The following is an 18677-nucleotide window of genomic DNA, read 5'->3' as shown; positions in this document are numbered from 1 at the left end:
ACCTCCATATGTTGCGGGAGCGGCCCTAGAAAAGGCAAAAAAGACCAAAAAAAAAAAAAAAAAAAAAAAAAAGAGCATGATATAGTGTAAAATAGCAAGAAGTTTTGATGAACTCACATTTTTAGTTAACAGCCAACTAGTAACCGAATATTACAGCAATGTTAATATCAGAGTAGATAATGGATATATTATTAAAAGCAAGTGTAATGATGACAATCTTCGGGTTTCCTAGGATTAAAAAAAATTTATGGCCACACCCATGGCATATGGAAGTTCCAGGGCCAGGGATTGAATCCAAGCCGCAGCTGCAGCCACTCTGGATCCTTTACCCCACTGGGCTGGACTGGGGATCAAACCCAGCAGCAACCCGAGCTGCTGCAGTTGGATTCTTAACCCAGTGTGCCTCAGCAGGAACTCCTTTTAGGATATTTTAAGAATCACAAACACTGCTGCTATAAACTTTAGTGTCACTAAAATTACTTTCTAAAATAATTCTTGAAACCAGATTAAATTGCTAAGCAAATTACTTTCAGATAGACAAAAGAACATATACTTCTGGAAGAGGAGCTAAAGCTATTTAATAGCTCTTTCTCATCTATTTCATCCCCTGAAAAACGTGTTGAATGGTAACTTCACAATTTGAATATTACAAATGAAAAAAGGGAAGAAATAGAAATCCACCCGATTCTGGAATCATGGATTGAGTTTTGGAAGATGAGTTGATCTTGTAGTCTTTTTTGCTGGTTCTCTCTTGGTATTTACGATCTTTTGATTGGGTGGATTATATCTTCCTGTTTTTGCTGGATTCTCTTTCGGTCTCTGCAGGTGATTCACTGGTTGTTTTTTAGAGACTTGGTATGAGCCAGAGACCTGGGTCATTTTAGCTAGGATTATACGGCGTTCCTCATTGGTCTGGTGGTGAGCCTTCGATTCTCGTTCCAGTCTAAGTGCATAGTCTTTCACTTCACTTTCAAGGCTCCTTTTTTCTTTTTCTAGCTGTTTAAGTAATGCACTTAAGGATTCCACTGGCATCTGCTCATAGACACGAATAGAAGATAGTCTGTCTGAAGGATTTCCACGGATTTTTTCCAGTTTCTCTCTGAGAGTAACAATTTGCTTTTCTAGTTCTTCATTCAGTTCAAGTTGGGTCTCATAACGGATTCTCCATTCATTGCTTTCATTGTCATTTTTGAGTTTGGCTTCCAGTTCCACTATCTTTTGTCTCATTTCAAGTATTGAGATTTGTACTAAGTCTTTCATATGGATTTCTTCCAATAATTCCAGTTTAAGGCGGTCGGTGCTCATACCTTTCAGGTCGTCACCTCTTGCATCTCCCATAGTGTCACGTCAGAGACCACCTACACCCTTCCCCCTGGCACAGCTTAGAGCAGAAGACCTGAAGGGACACCCAGAAGCTGGGGAGAAGAAATTGTTGTCATCAGCTGTTGCCATGGTGAACTGACTCTTAGAATTCTTGATTGAGTTTCCCCCAGCACTTTGAGTATGTCATAAGACTGCCTTCTCGTTTCTGATGAGAAATCAGCTATTAATCTCGTTCCTTTGTATAGGACATATACTTTTTCTCTAGCTGTTTTCAAGTTTCTCTCTTTGGATTTGACTCTCAACAGTTTGACTATGATCTCTCTAGCTGTGAATATCTTTGAGTTTGTGCTACTTGGAATTCATTGAGCTTCCTGGATATGTAGATTAATGTGGTTTTTTTTTTTAATCAAAATTGAGAATTTTCACCCATTATTTCTTCAAGTACTTTTTAATGTCCCTTTTTTCTCCACTGTTCTTCTGGAATGCCCATTATGTATATGAGACCTCTTTGATGGTGTATCACAGGCCTTAGAGGTTCTTCAGTTTTCTTTTTCTTTTTTAATTTAAAGTATTGTTGACTTACAATGTTGTGCCATCTTCAGTTTTCTTTGTTCTTTTTCTGTTCTGGCCCTTAAATGGGATAATCTCTCTTGACCTACCTTTGAGTTTTCTGATCCAGTCTATTATCAGCTCAAATCTGCTGTCGAACCCTTTGAGTGAATTTTTTCATTTCATTTGTTGTACCTTTTCGTGGCAAAATTTTCATTCATTCCTTTTTTACAATGTGTGTTGTTTTATGAATAGTCTCTATGTGATGAGTTATTGTCATCATACATTCCTTTAATTCTTCAAACATGGTTTCTTTTAGTTCTTTGAACATATTTATACTAATTTATTGGAAGTCTTTATGCACTAAGTCTCTCACCTAGGCCCTCCCAGAGACAATTTACACAAGCTGTTTTTTTTTTTTTTTTGGCCACACCCACCCCATGCAGAAGTTTCTGGGCCAGGGATCAAACCCATGCCACTGCAGTGATCCACACCACAGTAGTGACAACACTGGACCCCAGCCTGCTGAGCGACCAGGGAACTCCTTATAGTTGTCTTCAATGGGATGGCCAGTCTGAAACAAGTTAGTCTCCCACTGACAGAAACAGAAATTGATTTAGTCTCACAAAAGATCACTCTGGCTGTTGTGTGGAAAGTTAACAGGAGGCAGGACTGGAGATAGGGAGACCAGGTAGGAGGCTTGATAAGACGATGGCTTGTGGAGTGGATAAGCAAAGAGATCCTGCTGTACAGCACAGGGGAACTATATCTAATCACTTGTGATGGAACATGGTGGAGGATGACGTGAGAAAAAGAATGTGTATGTATGTATAACTGGGCCACTTTGCTGTAGAGCAGAAATGGACAGAACATTGTAAATCAACTATAATTAAAAAATAGGATGATGGCTTGGACAAGTGTGAAAAGAGAGGTGTAAGGAAATGGATATAGGTGAGAAGAGGTGGGGGGGAATATAGGACACTAATGTCTTCATCTTACAAAGTGAGCAGTTAGGAGAAAATACCTATGGTTGGTCAAATAGGAAATATCAATAATGTTAAAATTATATTTGAAGGGATACATGGGAGATGGGAGTGGTAGAAGTGAGCTTAATCTTCATCTCTCATGGTATTATTTAATAGGTAATGTCAAAGAAGAAATATAGAGGAAGGGACAAATTTGAAGAATTTTTATGAGGTAAAATTTGCAGGGCTTGGTGGTTGATTTAATTTAGTGAATAAGGGAGAGATGATTTGCAGATTTCTAGCTTGAGTGATGGGATGCATGTGGCATTACAACCGAGGTAAAGAAAATGGAAGAGATCTAGTTGAAGAAAGAAAATGATAGACCCAGTTTTAGTTAAACATGGTGCATTGCAGTTGAGAACGTATAGTAGGTACATATACACACACAAGAGCAAAGGTTCTTAGCACAGTAAAATTAAAAAAGAGATATTTACAATGAAACCATAGCAGAAAAAAATCTGGCCTCTTGGAAATTTAAAATGACTGGTCTAAAAATGCTTGGGTTAAAGTGGAAATGAAACAAATTACAGATTATTTATAAATACATGAAAAGTAAAAAAAGAAAAGAACCCATGTTGCTATTGTTATAGATAAATATTTTTGCATAGTAGATCTCTGCTATAGATTGAATGTTTGTGCCCACAAATGCATATGTTGAAACCTAACCCTCAATGTGATGACAATAGGATCTGGTGCTTAAGTCATCAGGGTGGAGCTCTCATGAACAGGATTAGTGGCATCTATCCAGAGAGAACCATGACTGGAAATGATACATGTAACCCCATATTCATGGCAGCTCTGTGTACAATAGCCAAGACTTGGGAGCATCTAAATGTCCATCGACAGAGGATTGGATAAAGAAGATGTGGTACATATACACAATGGACTACTGCTCAACCATAAAAAGAATGAAATAATGGCATTTGCAGCAACATGGATGGACCTAGAAATTACCATGCTAAGTGAAATTAGTCAGACAGTGAGACACCAATATCATATGCTATCACTTACCTGTGGAATCTAAAAAAAAGAATACAATAAACTTCTTTGCAGAATAAATACTGACTCATAGACTTTGAAAAATGTATGGTTTCCAAAGGAGACAGGTTGGGGGGGTGGGGGGATGAGCTGGGGGGTTTGGGATGGAACTGCTATAAAATTGGGTTGTGACGATCGTTGTACAAATATAAATGTAATAAAATTCACTGAGTTAAAAAAGTAGGATTAATGCCCTTATGTAGGACACCCTATAGAGCTCCCTTGCCCCTTCCACCATGTGAGAACACAGGGAAAAGATGTCAGCTGTCTAGAAAGCAGTTTCTCACCAGACACTGGATAGGCTGGCTCCCTATCCTGGACTTCTCAGCCTCTGGAACCGTGGGAAATAAGTGCTGTTTACAAGCCCCTGGGTTTATGGTATTTTGTTATAGCAATGCCAATGGAATAAGAGGACCTCATTGATAACTACAGTCAGGATTCTGTAAACAGAGTGGGCAGATAAGATGAGCCTGTGATGCTGTCTAAGTGAGGCTTGTGTGTGTCTGGCAGTGCCATACATTTCATTTTGTCTTGCATTCATTTATAACCCTCGGTAACAACTCTCTCTCCCGATAACCTTGATATAAATTGGCTTCATACTCTAATAGAACTTGGGAGTGTTGATGTGCTCAAACTATGTGGTCTCCCAATGTTTCCATAGTAACTAATGCACACCCAGGGGGAAAAGATGGAAAATAAATGAGAATAGCATTTTAACAAAATAAGTGAGGGGTGAAGAGGCTTTAGACATGTGATTACCTCTTATTTAGGAATATGAAGATATTCATCTCTTTAATAATGGGGTTATAAAAGTTGTTACAATGAAACATGTCAGTAGCCATTTATATTCCATTTTTCCCTATAATCATCACCATCGAAAGCATTTAAATGCTTTTTTTTGCCCAATAATACTGTAGAGAGTGAGTTAAAAGGACATAGCTGCCATTCTCCTGTGAGCCTGCAATCAGGATGGGACAGGTTAGGCCAATGTTCATAGTCCAACCTGCCAGACAGAGCTTTGCCCCGGTGAATATTGAGAGGAGTGAGGATTCAAAGCAGCTTATTCAATCCTGTGTAATTTGTTTACCTTGCTGCAAGACTTTGCTAGCAACTCGACACTCCCCTGGTTAAAGGCTGCCAGTATAGGTTGCTGCTGCTCCTCCTTTCTTATTCCACCAGCGGATTTTTTTCCCATTCCTCCCACTAATATCCTTATTCTTCCTTCCCCAAGTGCATTCTATGCACCATCTCAACCAATTCCAAAGCAGTATTCACTGCGCCTCTTGGCCGTGTCTAATGGTCTCAATATTTGTATATATGTAGGTAGACACGTGCTCCTTAAATATCTCCAATAAACTAATTATTTACTAAAATATGAAACAATTTGTTTTAGTGTTAAACCAGTTATTACAGACTGAATTGTGTCCTTCCCCCACCAATTCATATGTTGACGCCCTACCCCCCAGTGTCATTGTATTTGGAGATGGGGTCTCCAAGGAGGTAATAAAGTGATGAAGGGTGGGGCCCTAAACTAATAGGACTGGTGTCCTTATAAGAGGAAGAGATGGGAGTTCCCCAGTGGCTCTATGGGTTAAGGATCTAGTGTTGTCACTGCTGTGGCTCTGGTTACTGTTGTGGCAAGAATTCGGTCTCTGGGAGTTCCCATCGTGGCTCAGTGGAAATGAATCTGACTAGCATCCACGAGGACCCAGGTTCGATCCCTGGCGTCACTCAGTGAGTTAAGGATCTGGCGTTGGCATGAGCTGTGGTGTAGGTTGCAGATGAGGCTCAGATCTGGCGTTGCTGTGGCTGTGGTGTAGGCTGGCAGCTACAGCTCCGATTGGACCCCTAGCCTGGGAACCCCTGTATGCTGAGGGGGCAGCCCTAAAAAGACAAAAAAAAAAAAATTCAGTCTCTGGCCTGGGAACTTCTACATGCCATGGGCAAAGCCAAAACAACAAAAAAAATACAAAAAGAAAAGGAAGAGAGACCAGGTCTCTCTCTCTCTCTCTCTCTCTCTCTCTCTCTCTCTCTCTCTCTCTCTCTCTCTCTCTCTCTCTTTTTTTTTTTTTTTTGTCTTTTTGCCTCTTCTAGGGCCGCTCCCGTGGCATATGGAGGTTCCCAGGCTAGGAGTTGAATTGGAGCTGTAGCCGCCGGCCTACACCACAGCCACAGCAACTCAGGATCCAAGCCGCATCTGTGACCTACACCACAGCTCACGGCAACGCCGGATCCTTAACCCACGGATCGAGGCCAGGGATGGAACCTAAATCCTCATGGAGACTATGTCGTGTTCTTAACCCACTGAGCCACAAGGGGAACTCCTGTTCTCTTTCTGTACACCAGAGAGGAAAGGTCATATAAGGACACAGCAAGAAGACAGCCATCTGCAAATCAGGAAGTGACTTCTCACTAGGAACCTAATCAAGCTGGCACCTTGATTTGGGACTTCTAGCCTCTAGAATTGTGAGAAAATGGATTTCTGTGTTTAAACGACCACGTCCATGTATTTTGTTCTGGCAGACCGAGCAGACGAACATATCAGAGTACATGCACAACCAATTAAGCTGTTATCAGATAGGAAGAAACTTTGTAAGACTAAAGAGGTTCCATTTTTATTTTAGAATAACAGAGATCAAATTTCTACAGATAGAGTTCTTGTTGTGGCTCAGTGGGTTAAGAACCTGACTAGTATCCATGAGGACGCGGATTTGATCCCTGGCCTTGCTCAGTGAGTTAAGGGTCTTGCATTGCCTCGAGCTGCAGCATAGGTCCCACACACGGCTTGGATCCAGTGTTGCCATGGCTGTGCAATAGGTCTGCAGTCACAGCTCTGATTCAACCCCTAACCCGGGAACTTCCAAATGCCGAAGGTGCAGCCCTAAAAAGGCAAAAAAAATTTCTACAGATAAATATAATAACTGGAGTCCCATTTGTGGTTCAGCAGTAACAAACTTGACTAGTATCCATGAGGACACAGGTTTGATCCCTGATCTCGCTCAGTGGGTCAGGGATCTGGCATTGCCGTGAGCAGTGGTGTAGGTTGCAGATGAGTTTCGGATCTGGCGTTGCTGTGGCTGTGGGGTATGTCAGCAGCTGCAGCTCCAATTCAACCCCTAGCCTGGGAATTTCCACATGTTGTGGGTAGAGCCCTAAAATTTTTTTTTAATTTTTTTAAAAAATCTGTTAATATATATATATATATATATATATATATATATATATAAAATAACAAATGGAATATTATTCAACCCAGAACAGAAACACAGAAATAGAGGGTCATAGGTATACTGACTAGCCCCAGGTCGTTAGATAGCTTGGTTTAGCTGATTCAGCTTAGCCTGATTCCTTCTCCATTTAGTAGAGAGATTAAGAAGCACAGTATTTTTTTTAATGTATCACCTTTTGAAAATTAGTCTTCAGTTTACCTTCCATGCAAATGAATTCAGAGTTCAGAAGCAAGAGGTGATAGGAGGTGCCAGTAGGGTGAGATTCTTCAATGGGCATTAAAGTTAATTTCCTGGAGTTGCCAGGGGGAGGTATATCAGAAGAGTGGCCATTTACCTTGGATGGCCAGAGGTCTGGCAGACATTCTCAAGTTCAGAAGTGCCTTAGATAAAAAAGGAGTGTATCTTCACACTAGAGGCTCAGCCTGGACAAGGGACATTTCCATGTTTTTCTTTTTAGGGCCGCACCCATGGCATATGGAAGTTCCCAGGCTAGGGGTCGAATTGGAGCCACAGCTGCCAGCCCACACCACAGCCACAGCCAAGCCAGATCGGAGCCACATCTGTGACCTATGCTGCGCTTCAAAACTGGATCCTTGACCCATTGAGGGAAGAAAAGGATCAAACCCGCATCCTCATGGATACTAAGGTTCTTAACCCACAGAGCCACAATGGGAACTCCTGTTTTGTTTTTAACTTGTGACAGTCTGTGTTACAGTCCCTGGGGTAATGTGGACATTTTCAGGAACTGAAGTTCTCAATAAAGCATTCTCCCATCCCAAGGGATTTGGTCTCTATCATTATTATATCCAAATTAAAACAAGGCAGAGAAGTATTTACTCCTAGAAGGACTAGTCTTCTCTCGTTATTTGTAACACAGAGTGCTAAAAACTCCTGGTCAATCAATTATATATCATATTAAAATATGATTAAAATTTTGTCACTGCATTTTGTCAGAACTCTAGATATTCTTTTTTTTTTTTTTTTTTTTTTTTTTTGTCTTTTTGCTATTTCTTGGGCCACTTCCACGGCATATGGAGTTTCCCAGGCTAGGGGTCTAATCGGAGCTGTAGCTGCCAGCCTATGCCAGAGCCACAGCAACGTGGGATCCGAGCCGCGTCTGCAACCTACACCACAGCTCACGGCAACGCCGGATCGTTAACCCACTGAGCAAGGGCAGGGACCGAACCCGCAACCTCATGGTTCCTAGTCGGATTCGTTAACCACTGCGCCACGACGGGAACTCCAGAACTCTAGATATTCTTAAACTGGGTGGTTTAGTGAGGTAGATAGACATCATAGTTTACTATAGACCATTTTCTTCTCCCTACTCTAGTGCAATTAAAAGAAAATCGTATCAACAAGGAACAAACATATCTTCGCAGACATTAATTTCCTTTTTTTCTCAGTATGGGATTCAGTCTAACAGATTGAATATATATTTACTTATTTTTTAAATTTTATTTTATTTTATTGTCTTTTTAGGGCTGCACCCATGGCATAGGGAGGTTCCCAGGCTAGGGGTCAAATTGGAGCTGCAGCCGCCGGCCTACACCACAGCCGCAGCAACTTGGGATCCAAGCTGCATCTGTGACCTACAGCACAGCTCATGGCAACGCCAGATCCTTAACCCACTGAGCGAGGCCAGGGATCTAACCCGCATCCTCAAGGATACCAGTTAGGTTCTTAACCCACTGAGCCACAATGGGAACTCCCTGAATATATATTTAATACTTCAGTTTTGAATATAAGAAAGAAGATCATTTTGTACTCATTTGTAGCTGGGTAGAGGTTCGGTTTGAGATCCAAATACTGTAATGTTGTACAGTATATTGATATAAAAATTAATTTAAATTTCTGTAGGAGCTCCCGCTGTGGCACAGTGGGTTAAGAATCCAACTGCAGTGGCTTGGGTCACTGCAGAACTGTGGATTCCATCCCAGGTCCAGCCCAGTGGGTTAAAGGATCTGCCTTTGCCACAGCTGTGGTGAAGGGGGCAGCTGCAGCTCGGATTCAATTCCTGGCCCTGGAACCTCCATATGCCTTGGGTGTGGCCATTAAAAAAAAAATTCTGGGGAGTTCCCTTCGTGGCTCAGTGGTTAACAATCCCGACTTGGATCTGTGAGGATGCAGGTTCCATCCCTGGCCTCACCCAGTGGGCTACGGATCTGGCATTGCCGTGAGCTATGGAGTAAGCAGCAGACATGGCTAGGAACTGGTGTTGCTGTGACTGTGGCATACGCCGGCACCTGCAGCTCTGATTCGACCCCTAGCCTGGGAACTTCCATATGCCGAGGGCGTGGCCCTAAAAAGCAAAACAAACAAACAAGCAAAAACTGTATAGCTAATATATGCACCTGAAGCTAAATCCCAAAGTTCTAAAAGAATGTACATGGAAAATTAGGCTTCTCTCTTTCCCTTATATCCAGGTTCTCCAGATCCCACCCCAAAGGCAAGCACTGTTACTAGACTCTTGTGTTTCCTTCTACAGGTATTCCACGGTGCATTGATTGTGGTACAAGATCTTTCCCCTTTCCCAGCAGGGGCTTGGTACCTGGCAGCATGAAAATGCTGCCCTTTGAGGCGAAAACTCATGTTATAAGCAGCAGTATGGAACAGTGACTGCCCTTGCTCCTTCTCCCACCCCTCCTTGGAAACCACATACCCAAAGCAAGATGTTTGTCTAAACCGCTTCTTTTTTTCTTCTTCTTCTTTTTCTTTTTGGGGCCACACCTGTGGCATATTTTTTTTTTCTTTTTAGGGCTGCACCTGTGGCATATGGAGGTTCCCAGGCTAGGGTTCAAATCAGAGCTCCAGCTGCCAGCCTACATACACCACAGCCACAGCAACTCAGGGTCTGAGCCTCATCTGCGACCTACACCACAGCTCACAGCAGTGCCAGATCCCTAGCCCACTGAGCGAGGCCAGGAATCAAACCTGCATCCTCATGGATCCTAGTTGGGTTCATAGCCAGCTGAGCCACAACGGCAACTCCCTGCATCATATGGAAGTTCCCAGGCTAAGGGTTGAATGGGAGCTGCAGCTGTGGGCCTATACCACAGCCACAGCAACTCGGGATCTGAGCCACATCTGAGACCTACACTGCAGCTTACTGCAATGCTGGATCCTTAACCCACTGAGTAGAAAAGGCATTCCAGCAGGAGTTGTGGTCTGGGGGAAATTTTGAAATTGGAGTCTGGGATAAAAGAAAGAAGGGAGTGTTGAATGTTGACTTATGAAGAACAGAGGGGATGAATTGGACCGTCAGGAGTAGGCAGAGTGTTGAGAGTGAGGTGACACAGGATGAATGGCCACATGCATTTGTATGAAGTTTTGTGTAAGGATCTATGGACAGAGGTCAGTCAGCCCCTCTGTATTTACTATGCCTCCCACGTTCTATCAATCGTTCCGTCCAGAACTTTTCTCTAACAGAGGCTCCAGAATGGGTTGTAGGCTTTTCAGAGGTTAATTCTATTTACTAAACAGCCATAACTTTTCCTTAATAACTTGTTATGGATCTATCATCCGCACACTTATGTAAAACAGTCTCTCAGAGTTCCCGCTGAAGTGCAGTGGATTGAGAGTCAGACTGCAGTGGCTGGGGTAGCAGCTGCGGGTCAGATTCTGTCTCTGGCCCTGGAACTTCCATGTGCCGTGAGTGTGGCCATAAAGAAAAAAGAACCAAAACCAAAACCAAACCAAACAAAAAAAGCCGGTTTCTCAGTCTTACCACTCTTGACATTCTGGGTTGAATAATTCTTTTGTGGGGCAGTGTCCTGTGCATTGTAAGATGTTTAGCAGTGTCCCAGGCCTCAGACCGCTTGATGTCAGTAGCACTGCATGCCCAATTGGGACAAACCATATTCTCTAGACATTGCCAAATGTCCCCTGGGGCAAAATCGTCCCCAATTGAGAACTGCTAGTATAAAGCCTCATGAATTTAGGGGTGTTTTTTTTTTTTTTTTTTTTTTTGGTGGTTGTTCTGTAACATACCTTTTTAAAAATTAGCATTCATAAATGTTTATCAGAGTGATACATTCATGTGGATAAACATTAAATAGTGGAGTTCCCGTCATGGCTCAGTGGAAATGAATCCGACTAGCATCCATGAGGACACAGGTTTGATTCCTGGACTCTCTCAGTGGGTTAAGGCTCTGGCGTTGCCGTGAGCTGTGGTGTAGATTGTAGATGTGGCTCGGATCTGACGTTGCTGTGGCTGTGGTGTAGGCCGGTGGCTACAGCTCTGATTCGACCCCTAACCCGGGAACCTCTATATGCCGTGGGTGCCGCCCTAAAGAGCAAATAAATAAATAAATAAATAAAGCCAAAGGACTGCCTTATAATAAAAAGCAAAAATCTTCTGCCCCACTCCTCCCCACCTGTAGTCGCATTTCCCGAGAGCTACTACCACTTTTAACTATTTCTGGTTTGGGTTATTCTAATGTTCCTGTCATATCCATCTACCTGTTTATTCATTCATTCCATCCTCGTATTTAGAGCACTGTGTCAGTTTGCTAGGGCTGCCATAACAAAATACCACAGACTGGGAGGCTTAAATAGCAGAATTTTATCCTCTCACAGTTCTGGAGCCTGGAGGTCCAAGATCAAAGTTCCAGGAAGCTTGGTTTCCTCTGAGGGCCATTTGGGAATCAAATCTGGAGGATCTGTTCCAGGCCTCTTTTCTTGGCTTGCAAATGGCCACCCTCTTGCTGCCTCTTCCTGTGATGGTCTCTCTGCGTATGTGCACTCCGGTTGTCTCTTCCTCTTCTCAGAAGGGTATCAGTCATACTGGATCATGACCCCTCCCCAAAGGCTTCATTTTAATTTAATCACCTATTTAAAGGCCTGATCTCCAAATATGGTCACATTCTGAGGTTCTGCAGGTTGGGACTTCAACATGTAATTTTTTTTTTTGGTCTTTTGTCTTTTTATGACGGCATATGGAGGTTCCCAGGCTAGGGGTCAAGTCGGAGCTGTAGCAGCCAACCTGCACCACAGCCACAGCAACGTGGGATCCGAGCCACGTCAGCCATCTACACCACAGCTCACGGCAACACTGGATGAGTGACCCACTGAGTGAGGCCAGGAATCGAACCTGCATCCTCATGGATACTAGTTGGGTTCATTAACCACTGAGCCATGACGGGAACTCCATAACATATAAACTTTGAGAGCATGCAGTTCAGCCCATAACAAGCACCTGCTGTGTGCCCCTCACTGTTCTCAGCACTGGGGATAGAGCAGTGAACAAAACACAAAAATCCCTGCTCTCATTGAGCTTACATTCTGGTGGGGGAGAGCAACAATAAACAAGATAAATAATTAAAATAGTATGTTGAAAGAAAGCACAACGGCGAAAAATAAAGCAGAAAAAGGAGATAGGGAGTTCTTGGGGGCAGGAGCCTGCAATTTCAAATAGTGTAGCCAGGGGAAACCTCTTTGAGAAAAGGGCATTTGGATAATAACCTGTAAGATATGGTAGTGCAAGCCATGCAAATATCTGGGGGAGAGATCATTCTAGATACAAAGAAGAGTCAGTGCAAAATGGTCCTGCGGTGGAACGTGTCCAGTTTGCTCAAGGAACAGCAAGGAAGCCACTGGCGCTGATGCCGAATGAGCAAGGGGAGTAGCAGAAGATGCAGGGATTGGGGGATGCTGAGGCAGAGGATTATGCCAGGTCTAATAAGCCACTGTAATGACTTTGGCTTTCATTCTGAGTGAGATGGTGAGTTCGTTTTCCCCCGTGTTTCTCCTTTACTCTCACACTGCTGCCAGGCGCACACTTCTAACGCCAGATGCATGCGGGTGTTTCCCTACAGCAAGCAATTCTGTGCGCCACCAGCTGGGAATCCTACACTTTAACTCAATCCTCTACACTATCTACCAGGACGTAGCGTCAAATCTTGCAGGTTAAAGGTTCAGTCCCACAAGCCTGCCCTCCCTGCCACCCCCACCCCCAACCTCAGATGTCACCTGTACTTCTGACTGATGGGCTATACATCTGAGGTTCCAATGACCCCCTCCTTGGGTTCAATTAATTTGCCAGAGCAGCTCATGGAAGTCAGGGGAACACTTACATTTATTGGTTTATTGTAAAAGGATATGATAAAGGATACAGGTGAACAGGCAGGGGAAGAGATACATAGGACGGGGTCTGGGAGGGTCCTGAGTGCAGGAGCGTCTTTCCCTGCGGAGTTGGAGTGCATCACCCTCCCAGCACATGGATGTGTTCATCAACCTGAAAGCTCTCTGAACCCCAAACTTTTGGGAGCTTCACGGAGGCTTCATCAAGTAGGAATGATTGATTATTAACTCCGTTTCCAGCCCTTCTCCTTTTCCAAGAGAATGGGGTGGGGGGCTGAACATTCCAAGCTGCTGATCATGGCTTGTCTTTCTGGTGACCAGGGTTCATCCAGGAGCCATCCAGGAGCCCACTTATTAGAACAAAATACACACCTATCACCCAGGAAATTATAAGGGTTTCAGGAGCTCTGTGTCAGGTACTTGGGTGTGAAAACAAATATTAGAACAAAAGGTGTTCCTAGTGCTCTTACCACTCAGGGATGTACAGGGGTTTTAGGATCTCTGTGTCAGGAACTGGGGACAGAGACCAATTAAATTTTTTTTTCTATTATTTCACAGATGGGAAGCCATTGGACAAACTGTGGATGGCAAGGTCTAAGTTAACTTTTAAAAGAATTTCTTGGAGTCCCCATCATGGCTTAGCGGTAAATGAATCTGACTAGCATCCATGAGGATGCAGGTTCAATCCCTGGCCTCGCTCCGTGGGTTAAAGGATCCTGTGTTGCCATGAGCTGTGGTGTAGGCTGGGGGCTACAGCTTCAATTCGACCTCTAGCCTGGGAACCTCTATATGCTGCAGGTGCGGCCCTAAAAATACACACACACACACACACACACACACACACACACACACACACACACACACAGAATATCTCTAGCTGGTGTGTTAATAATAGACCAAAAGAGGGTAAGGGTAGAAGCAGGGAGGCTAGTAAGGGGAGTGTTATAATAATCCCTTTTGTCTAAATGATATGCCCTTCCTTAAATGACCAGCTCTAGGCATCGTCCATATAGTGGCTTCCTGCTCTAATAAATGGGGACTTAACTCACTTACACTGCAGCAACCACCCCTCTCTTCCTCCTAATACCTTGCTCCTTTAGTTCCTCTATTTAGTACCCCTCCCAACAGACAGTCATTTTAATGTGTATCTTTTTGTTTGCATGTCGTTTTAGTTATCTTTGTGCCTTTATATGACACATATATCTCTATTTCTTGTTTCATCATCTGTAGATAGAATCTCTTGATTCTACACTTTCTAAAATTAGAATATTAGTGCCTCTACACATCCCTCCACCTCTCCTAACTTTGCCTACTTTCCAATTTGTGTTCCTTATGCTTTTACATTGTTGTTGACATGACTTTATATTCTGTAATCATAATTAAGTTTCTTGTGATTTGTCTCTAGCTTGGATTCCAAAGGCTGAAAATCAATAAAGACAGTGTTTGTATTATTATGATTATATACTTTTTTGGTGTAAAGCCAAGAAATGGGCCTCAATTATATTTTCATGTTACAACTTCCATCAATTATTCTATATCAGCCCATGTTCTAGTTGTTTTCATTATTGAGAAATGGCATTTTTAAATAGTTTTGTATTTTCCTTGAATTTTTGATTGCCTTTTTTTTTTTTTTTTGGTTTGGGGCTGATTAAACATATGCTGTCTTTACCATACCTCTGCTATTTTCCAGCTTCTTTCTCATTTTGTCTAGTGCTCAAAATAAATTCCATTCATCTAGAAGCCCACTTCCTGTGTTAATTCTATCTGATTATTCACATTTGATCCACGAACTTCTTGTACGGATTTTATTTTTCTTGGTATTTCTTCATTGTCTCTTTTTTGGATTGTTTCTTGCATTCTGTGCCTTTATTGTAGCCTCAATTTTTCCAGCTCTTCTTTCTTTTTGGCTATACCCATGGCATGTGAAAATTCCTGGGCCAGTGATCAAACCCCACACCACAACAGTGACAACGCCAGATCCTTAACCCACTGAGCCACCAGGGAACTTCTTCTTCCTCTTTTTCTTCTCCTTTTTTTTTTTGGCTCTTAACTATAACATCTCTTTCATCTACTTCCCTTTTTCCTGGATGCCTCCTTTTACATTCTCTACAGCATTTTTGAGGGGCCGGTCAGTTCCAAAATCAGCCTTAGTTTTTGTGTGTTCAGTCCATACCCTTTCCTCTAATTTCTAGCTTCCAGACACTTGTGAAATAGTGTCATCTGATGCCCCTCTTCTCTTGTAATGGGCTTATACCTTTTTAGTTCCTTTGCTATAATTCTAATAGTGTCTCAGGATGCATGTGGTCATTTTTTTTTTGTCTTTTTAGGGCCCCACCTGTGGCATATGGAGGTTCCCAGGCTAGGGGTCCAATCAGAGCCGTAGCCGCTGGCCTACACCACAGCCATAGCAACACAGGATCTGAGCTGTGTCTTTAACCTACACCACAGCTCAGGGCAACACTGGATCCTTAACCCACTGAGCGAAGCCAGGGATCAGAACCGAGTCCTCAGAAGTTAGTCAGGTTTGTTAACTGCTGAGCCACAATGGGAACTCCTGCATGTGGTCATTCTGACAAATTGAATGAGAGGTACACAGTCTTATGATAGTTTTTAAAGTCTTTCTTTTTTAAAAAAGTCCTAAAACTTTTGCCCCTTGTAACTAATTCAGACATTAAAGAAGTGTATAAAGTAAAACTTAAAAGTTTGCTTACTACTCTGACTCCCCAAAGGTAACCAAGGTTCAAGGAAACATCCTTCCAGACTTTAAAAATAAAATATACATATATAAAATCATACACATACACACAAAATGAGTTTTTTTAAAATAAAGTTTGAATTTTATAAAAGTTTAGATACTTTTTTTTAGATACTTGGTTTTTAAATGTAAATATATATTGGGCATATTTGCATGTCAGCAGATAGATACTTAATTTTTAATGCAAAATCTTTATTGACACATATATACAGAAAAGCAATAGTCTGCTCTTTCCTGTGTATATGGTTCAACAACTTTTTGTTTGCTAACTTGTGCAATGACAAGCAATGTTATAGTGAACGTATTTGTACAAATACCTTTGAACATTTTTGCTAGTACTTTTCAATAGAAGCAGGATTGTCGAGTCAATGGTTATGTAAAGTCAAAATATTGAGATACTGCTGAACAGCAGTACTGAAAGAGTTTTCCAATTTACTCTTCTATAAACAGTATTTGAGAGGATACACCCTTCTGAGGCAAGCTCTCCTTAAAAGATTGGAGACTTTGCTGTGCATGGTTGAAAACTGGACTCTGCCCAGTTTCATGTTTATCTTTAATGACTTCACATGAGCTGGTCTTTTCTCCTTTAGAATATTTTCAGCTCCTTTTAGGCTGTGATCATGTCATTTACTTCTTTGGTATCTCCCACTGCGCCTAGTACAGGCCAGGCAAACTGTGGGTGCTCGAAACATACTTAATGATTGACCAATAAATGAGTTTATAGTTCTGGGCTACACTATCCCTTGAGGTCAGCTCCTGGAATGAGAGGACTGGGCAGAGTCTGAGATTAGGGCTGTGCTGCTGGCTCAGTATCATATGCTCTCACTTAGACTTCAAGTTTTAGGCCATAATCTAGGAACCTAAACTGTGAGCACTTAGCACAATCCCTGACTCAGAGGAGCTCCTTAATAAATGGTCTCTATTGATGTTATTATGACTCTTGTTCAGTGCGAGGGTAATTTTTTGTTGTTTTTATTTTGTTTGGCTGCGCCCCAGGCATGAGGAAGTTCAGAGGCCAGGGATCGAAACTGCACCCACACAAATGAACTTATCTACAGAACAGAAACAGACTCACAGACATGGAGAACAGACTTGTGGTTGCCGAGGGGTGGGGGTGGGGGTGGGGGGTGGGGGGGATGGACGGGGAGTTTGGGGTTAGTAGATGCAAACTAGTACATTTAGAATGGATAAGCCATGAAGTCCTACCGTACAGCACAGGGAACCATATCCAGTCTTTTGGGATAGAACATGATGGAGGACAATATAAGAAAGGGAATGTATGTATGACTGGGTCACTTTGCTGTACAGCAGAAACTGAAAGAACATTGTAAGTCATCTGTACTTTTAATTAAAAATTTTTTTTGTCTGTTTAGGGTCACGCCGCGGCCTATGGAGGTTGCCAAGCTAGGGACTGAATCAGAGCTATAGCTGCTGGCCTACACCACAGCCACAGCAATGCAGGATCCGAGCTGAATCTGCGAACTATACCTCAGCTCATGGCAACACAGGATCCTTAACTCACTGAACAAGGCCAGGGATGGAACCTACATCTCCATGGATGCTAGTCAGATTTGTTTCCACTGAGCCACACGGGAACTTCTAATTTAAAATTTTTTTAGCCAAAGAAACTGCGCTCAGCAGTGACCAGAGCCATAGCGGTGACAACACCAGATCCTTAATCTGCTGAACCACCAGGAAACTCCAATGAGAGTAATCTTAGGATTAATGTCGAGGGCTCAGGCACAGCATCTAAGATCATTCTGAGTGGAGTCAGAAACTCAGAGTCTAGAGATGAAACAAAATGCAGGACCAGCGGAGGCAGACAGGCCTCAGAGGTGGAAGCAGAGTTTTGAGCAGTTCAGTTGCCCTGTGATATCACCTTTCCTGGCACCCCAGGCAGGTTTTTTTTTTCTACTTTTTTTAGGGGCACCCATGACATATGGAGGTTCCCAGACTAGGGGTCGAATTGAAGCTGTAGCCACCAGCCTAGGCCACAGCCATAGCAACACAGAATCCAAGCCACGTATGCAATCTACACCACACAGCTCACAGCAATGCCAGATCCTTAACCCACTGAGCGAGGCCAGGGATTGAACCTGCATCCTCATGGATCCTAGTCAAGCTTGTTAACTGCTGAGCCACGAAGGGAACTCCCACCCAGACAGTTTTTATCGGGGGTTTTGGATGTATGGCTTTCACATGGTGGCATCTTAAAGGTGCTTCGCAGTCTCTAACAGGAGCCCACAATCCCAGCACAGTGACATGAACACAGAAGGTGTGTAATGAAAGCGATGCCATTGAGCTCGCTCATCTGTGGAAATGGACAAATGTGGAGGCGATGTTGAGGATTCACTTGGGCTGGTGGTGGCTAGCGAGCAGCCCTCCATCTAGAACAAGATTACAGCCCAAGCTTTTTGCAATCAGGAGTGGGGTTCCCTGGGGACCGGGAAACCACGGGAGATAAGGATTACTTTCCAGGACAAATTTAGAGGCTATGTAAACACGCGGCACATGGATGAAATGGGTTCAACAAAGTGAAGAATGGGTCTCCTTCTTACCTTTCTACCCCCAGTCAGCAGCGCAGATAAAGGAAGGAGGTGGGAAAGGACAGGTGCCTACAGACGTCATTATAACGTACACCATTGGGAGGTCCCTTGTGGTACAGCGGGTGAAGGA

General features: G+C 43.0%; 1 protein-coding gene across 1 annotated transcript; it reads right to left on the bottom strand.

The window, feature by feature from the left end:
* Nucleotides 1–693: 693 nt before the first annotated feature.
* On the bottom strand, nucleotides 694–1338 carry LOC100522917 (coiled-coil domain-containing protein 169). The gene has a single exon (XM_021080222.2). The coding sequence runs from the start codon at nucleotides 1336–1338 to the stop codon at nucleotides 694–696; it is 645 nt and encodes a 214-aa protein (XP_020935881.2).
* Between the last annotated feature and the right edge of the window lie 17339 nt (nucleotides 1339–18677).

Source organism: Sus scrofa, chromosome X, assembly GCF_054392235.1.
Source record: "Sus scrofa isolate SSC_HxYL_T2T_F1_AM1 chromosome X, Sscrofa_HxYL_maternal_Yorkshire_Landrace_v2.0, whole genome shotgun sequence".
Classification (NCBI taxonomy): Eukaryota; Metazoa; Chordata; class Mammalia; order Artiodactyla; family Suidae; genus Sus; species Sus scrofa.
The sequence above is the reverse complement of the archived record's forward strand: the minus strand, read 5'-3'. Positions and strand labels throughout refer to the sequence as shown.

Bases quoted from the DNA above. Each gene is read 5' to 3' on its own strand.
- LOC100522917 (XM_021080222.2), bottom strand. From the start codon at position 1,338: ATGGGAGATGCAAGAGGTGACGACCTGAAAGGTATGAGCACCGACCGC.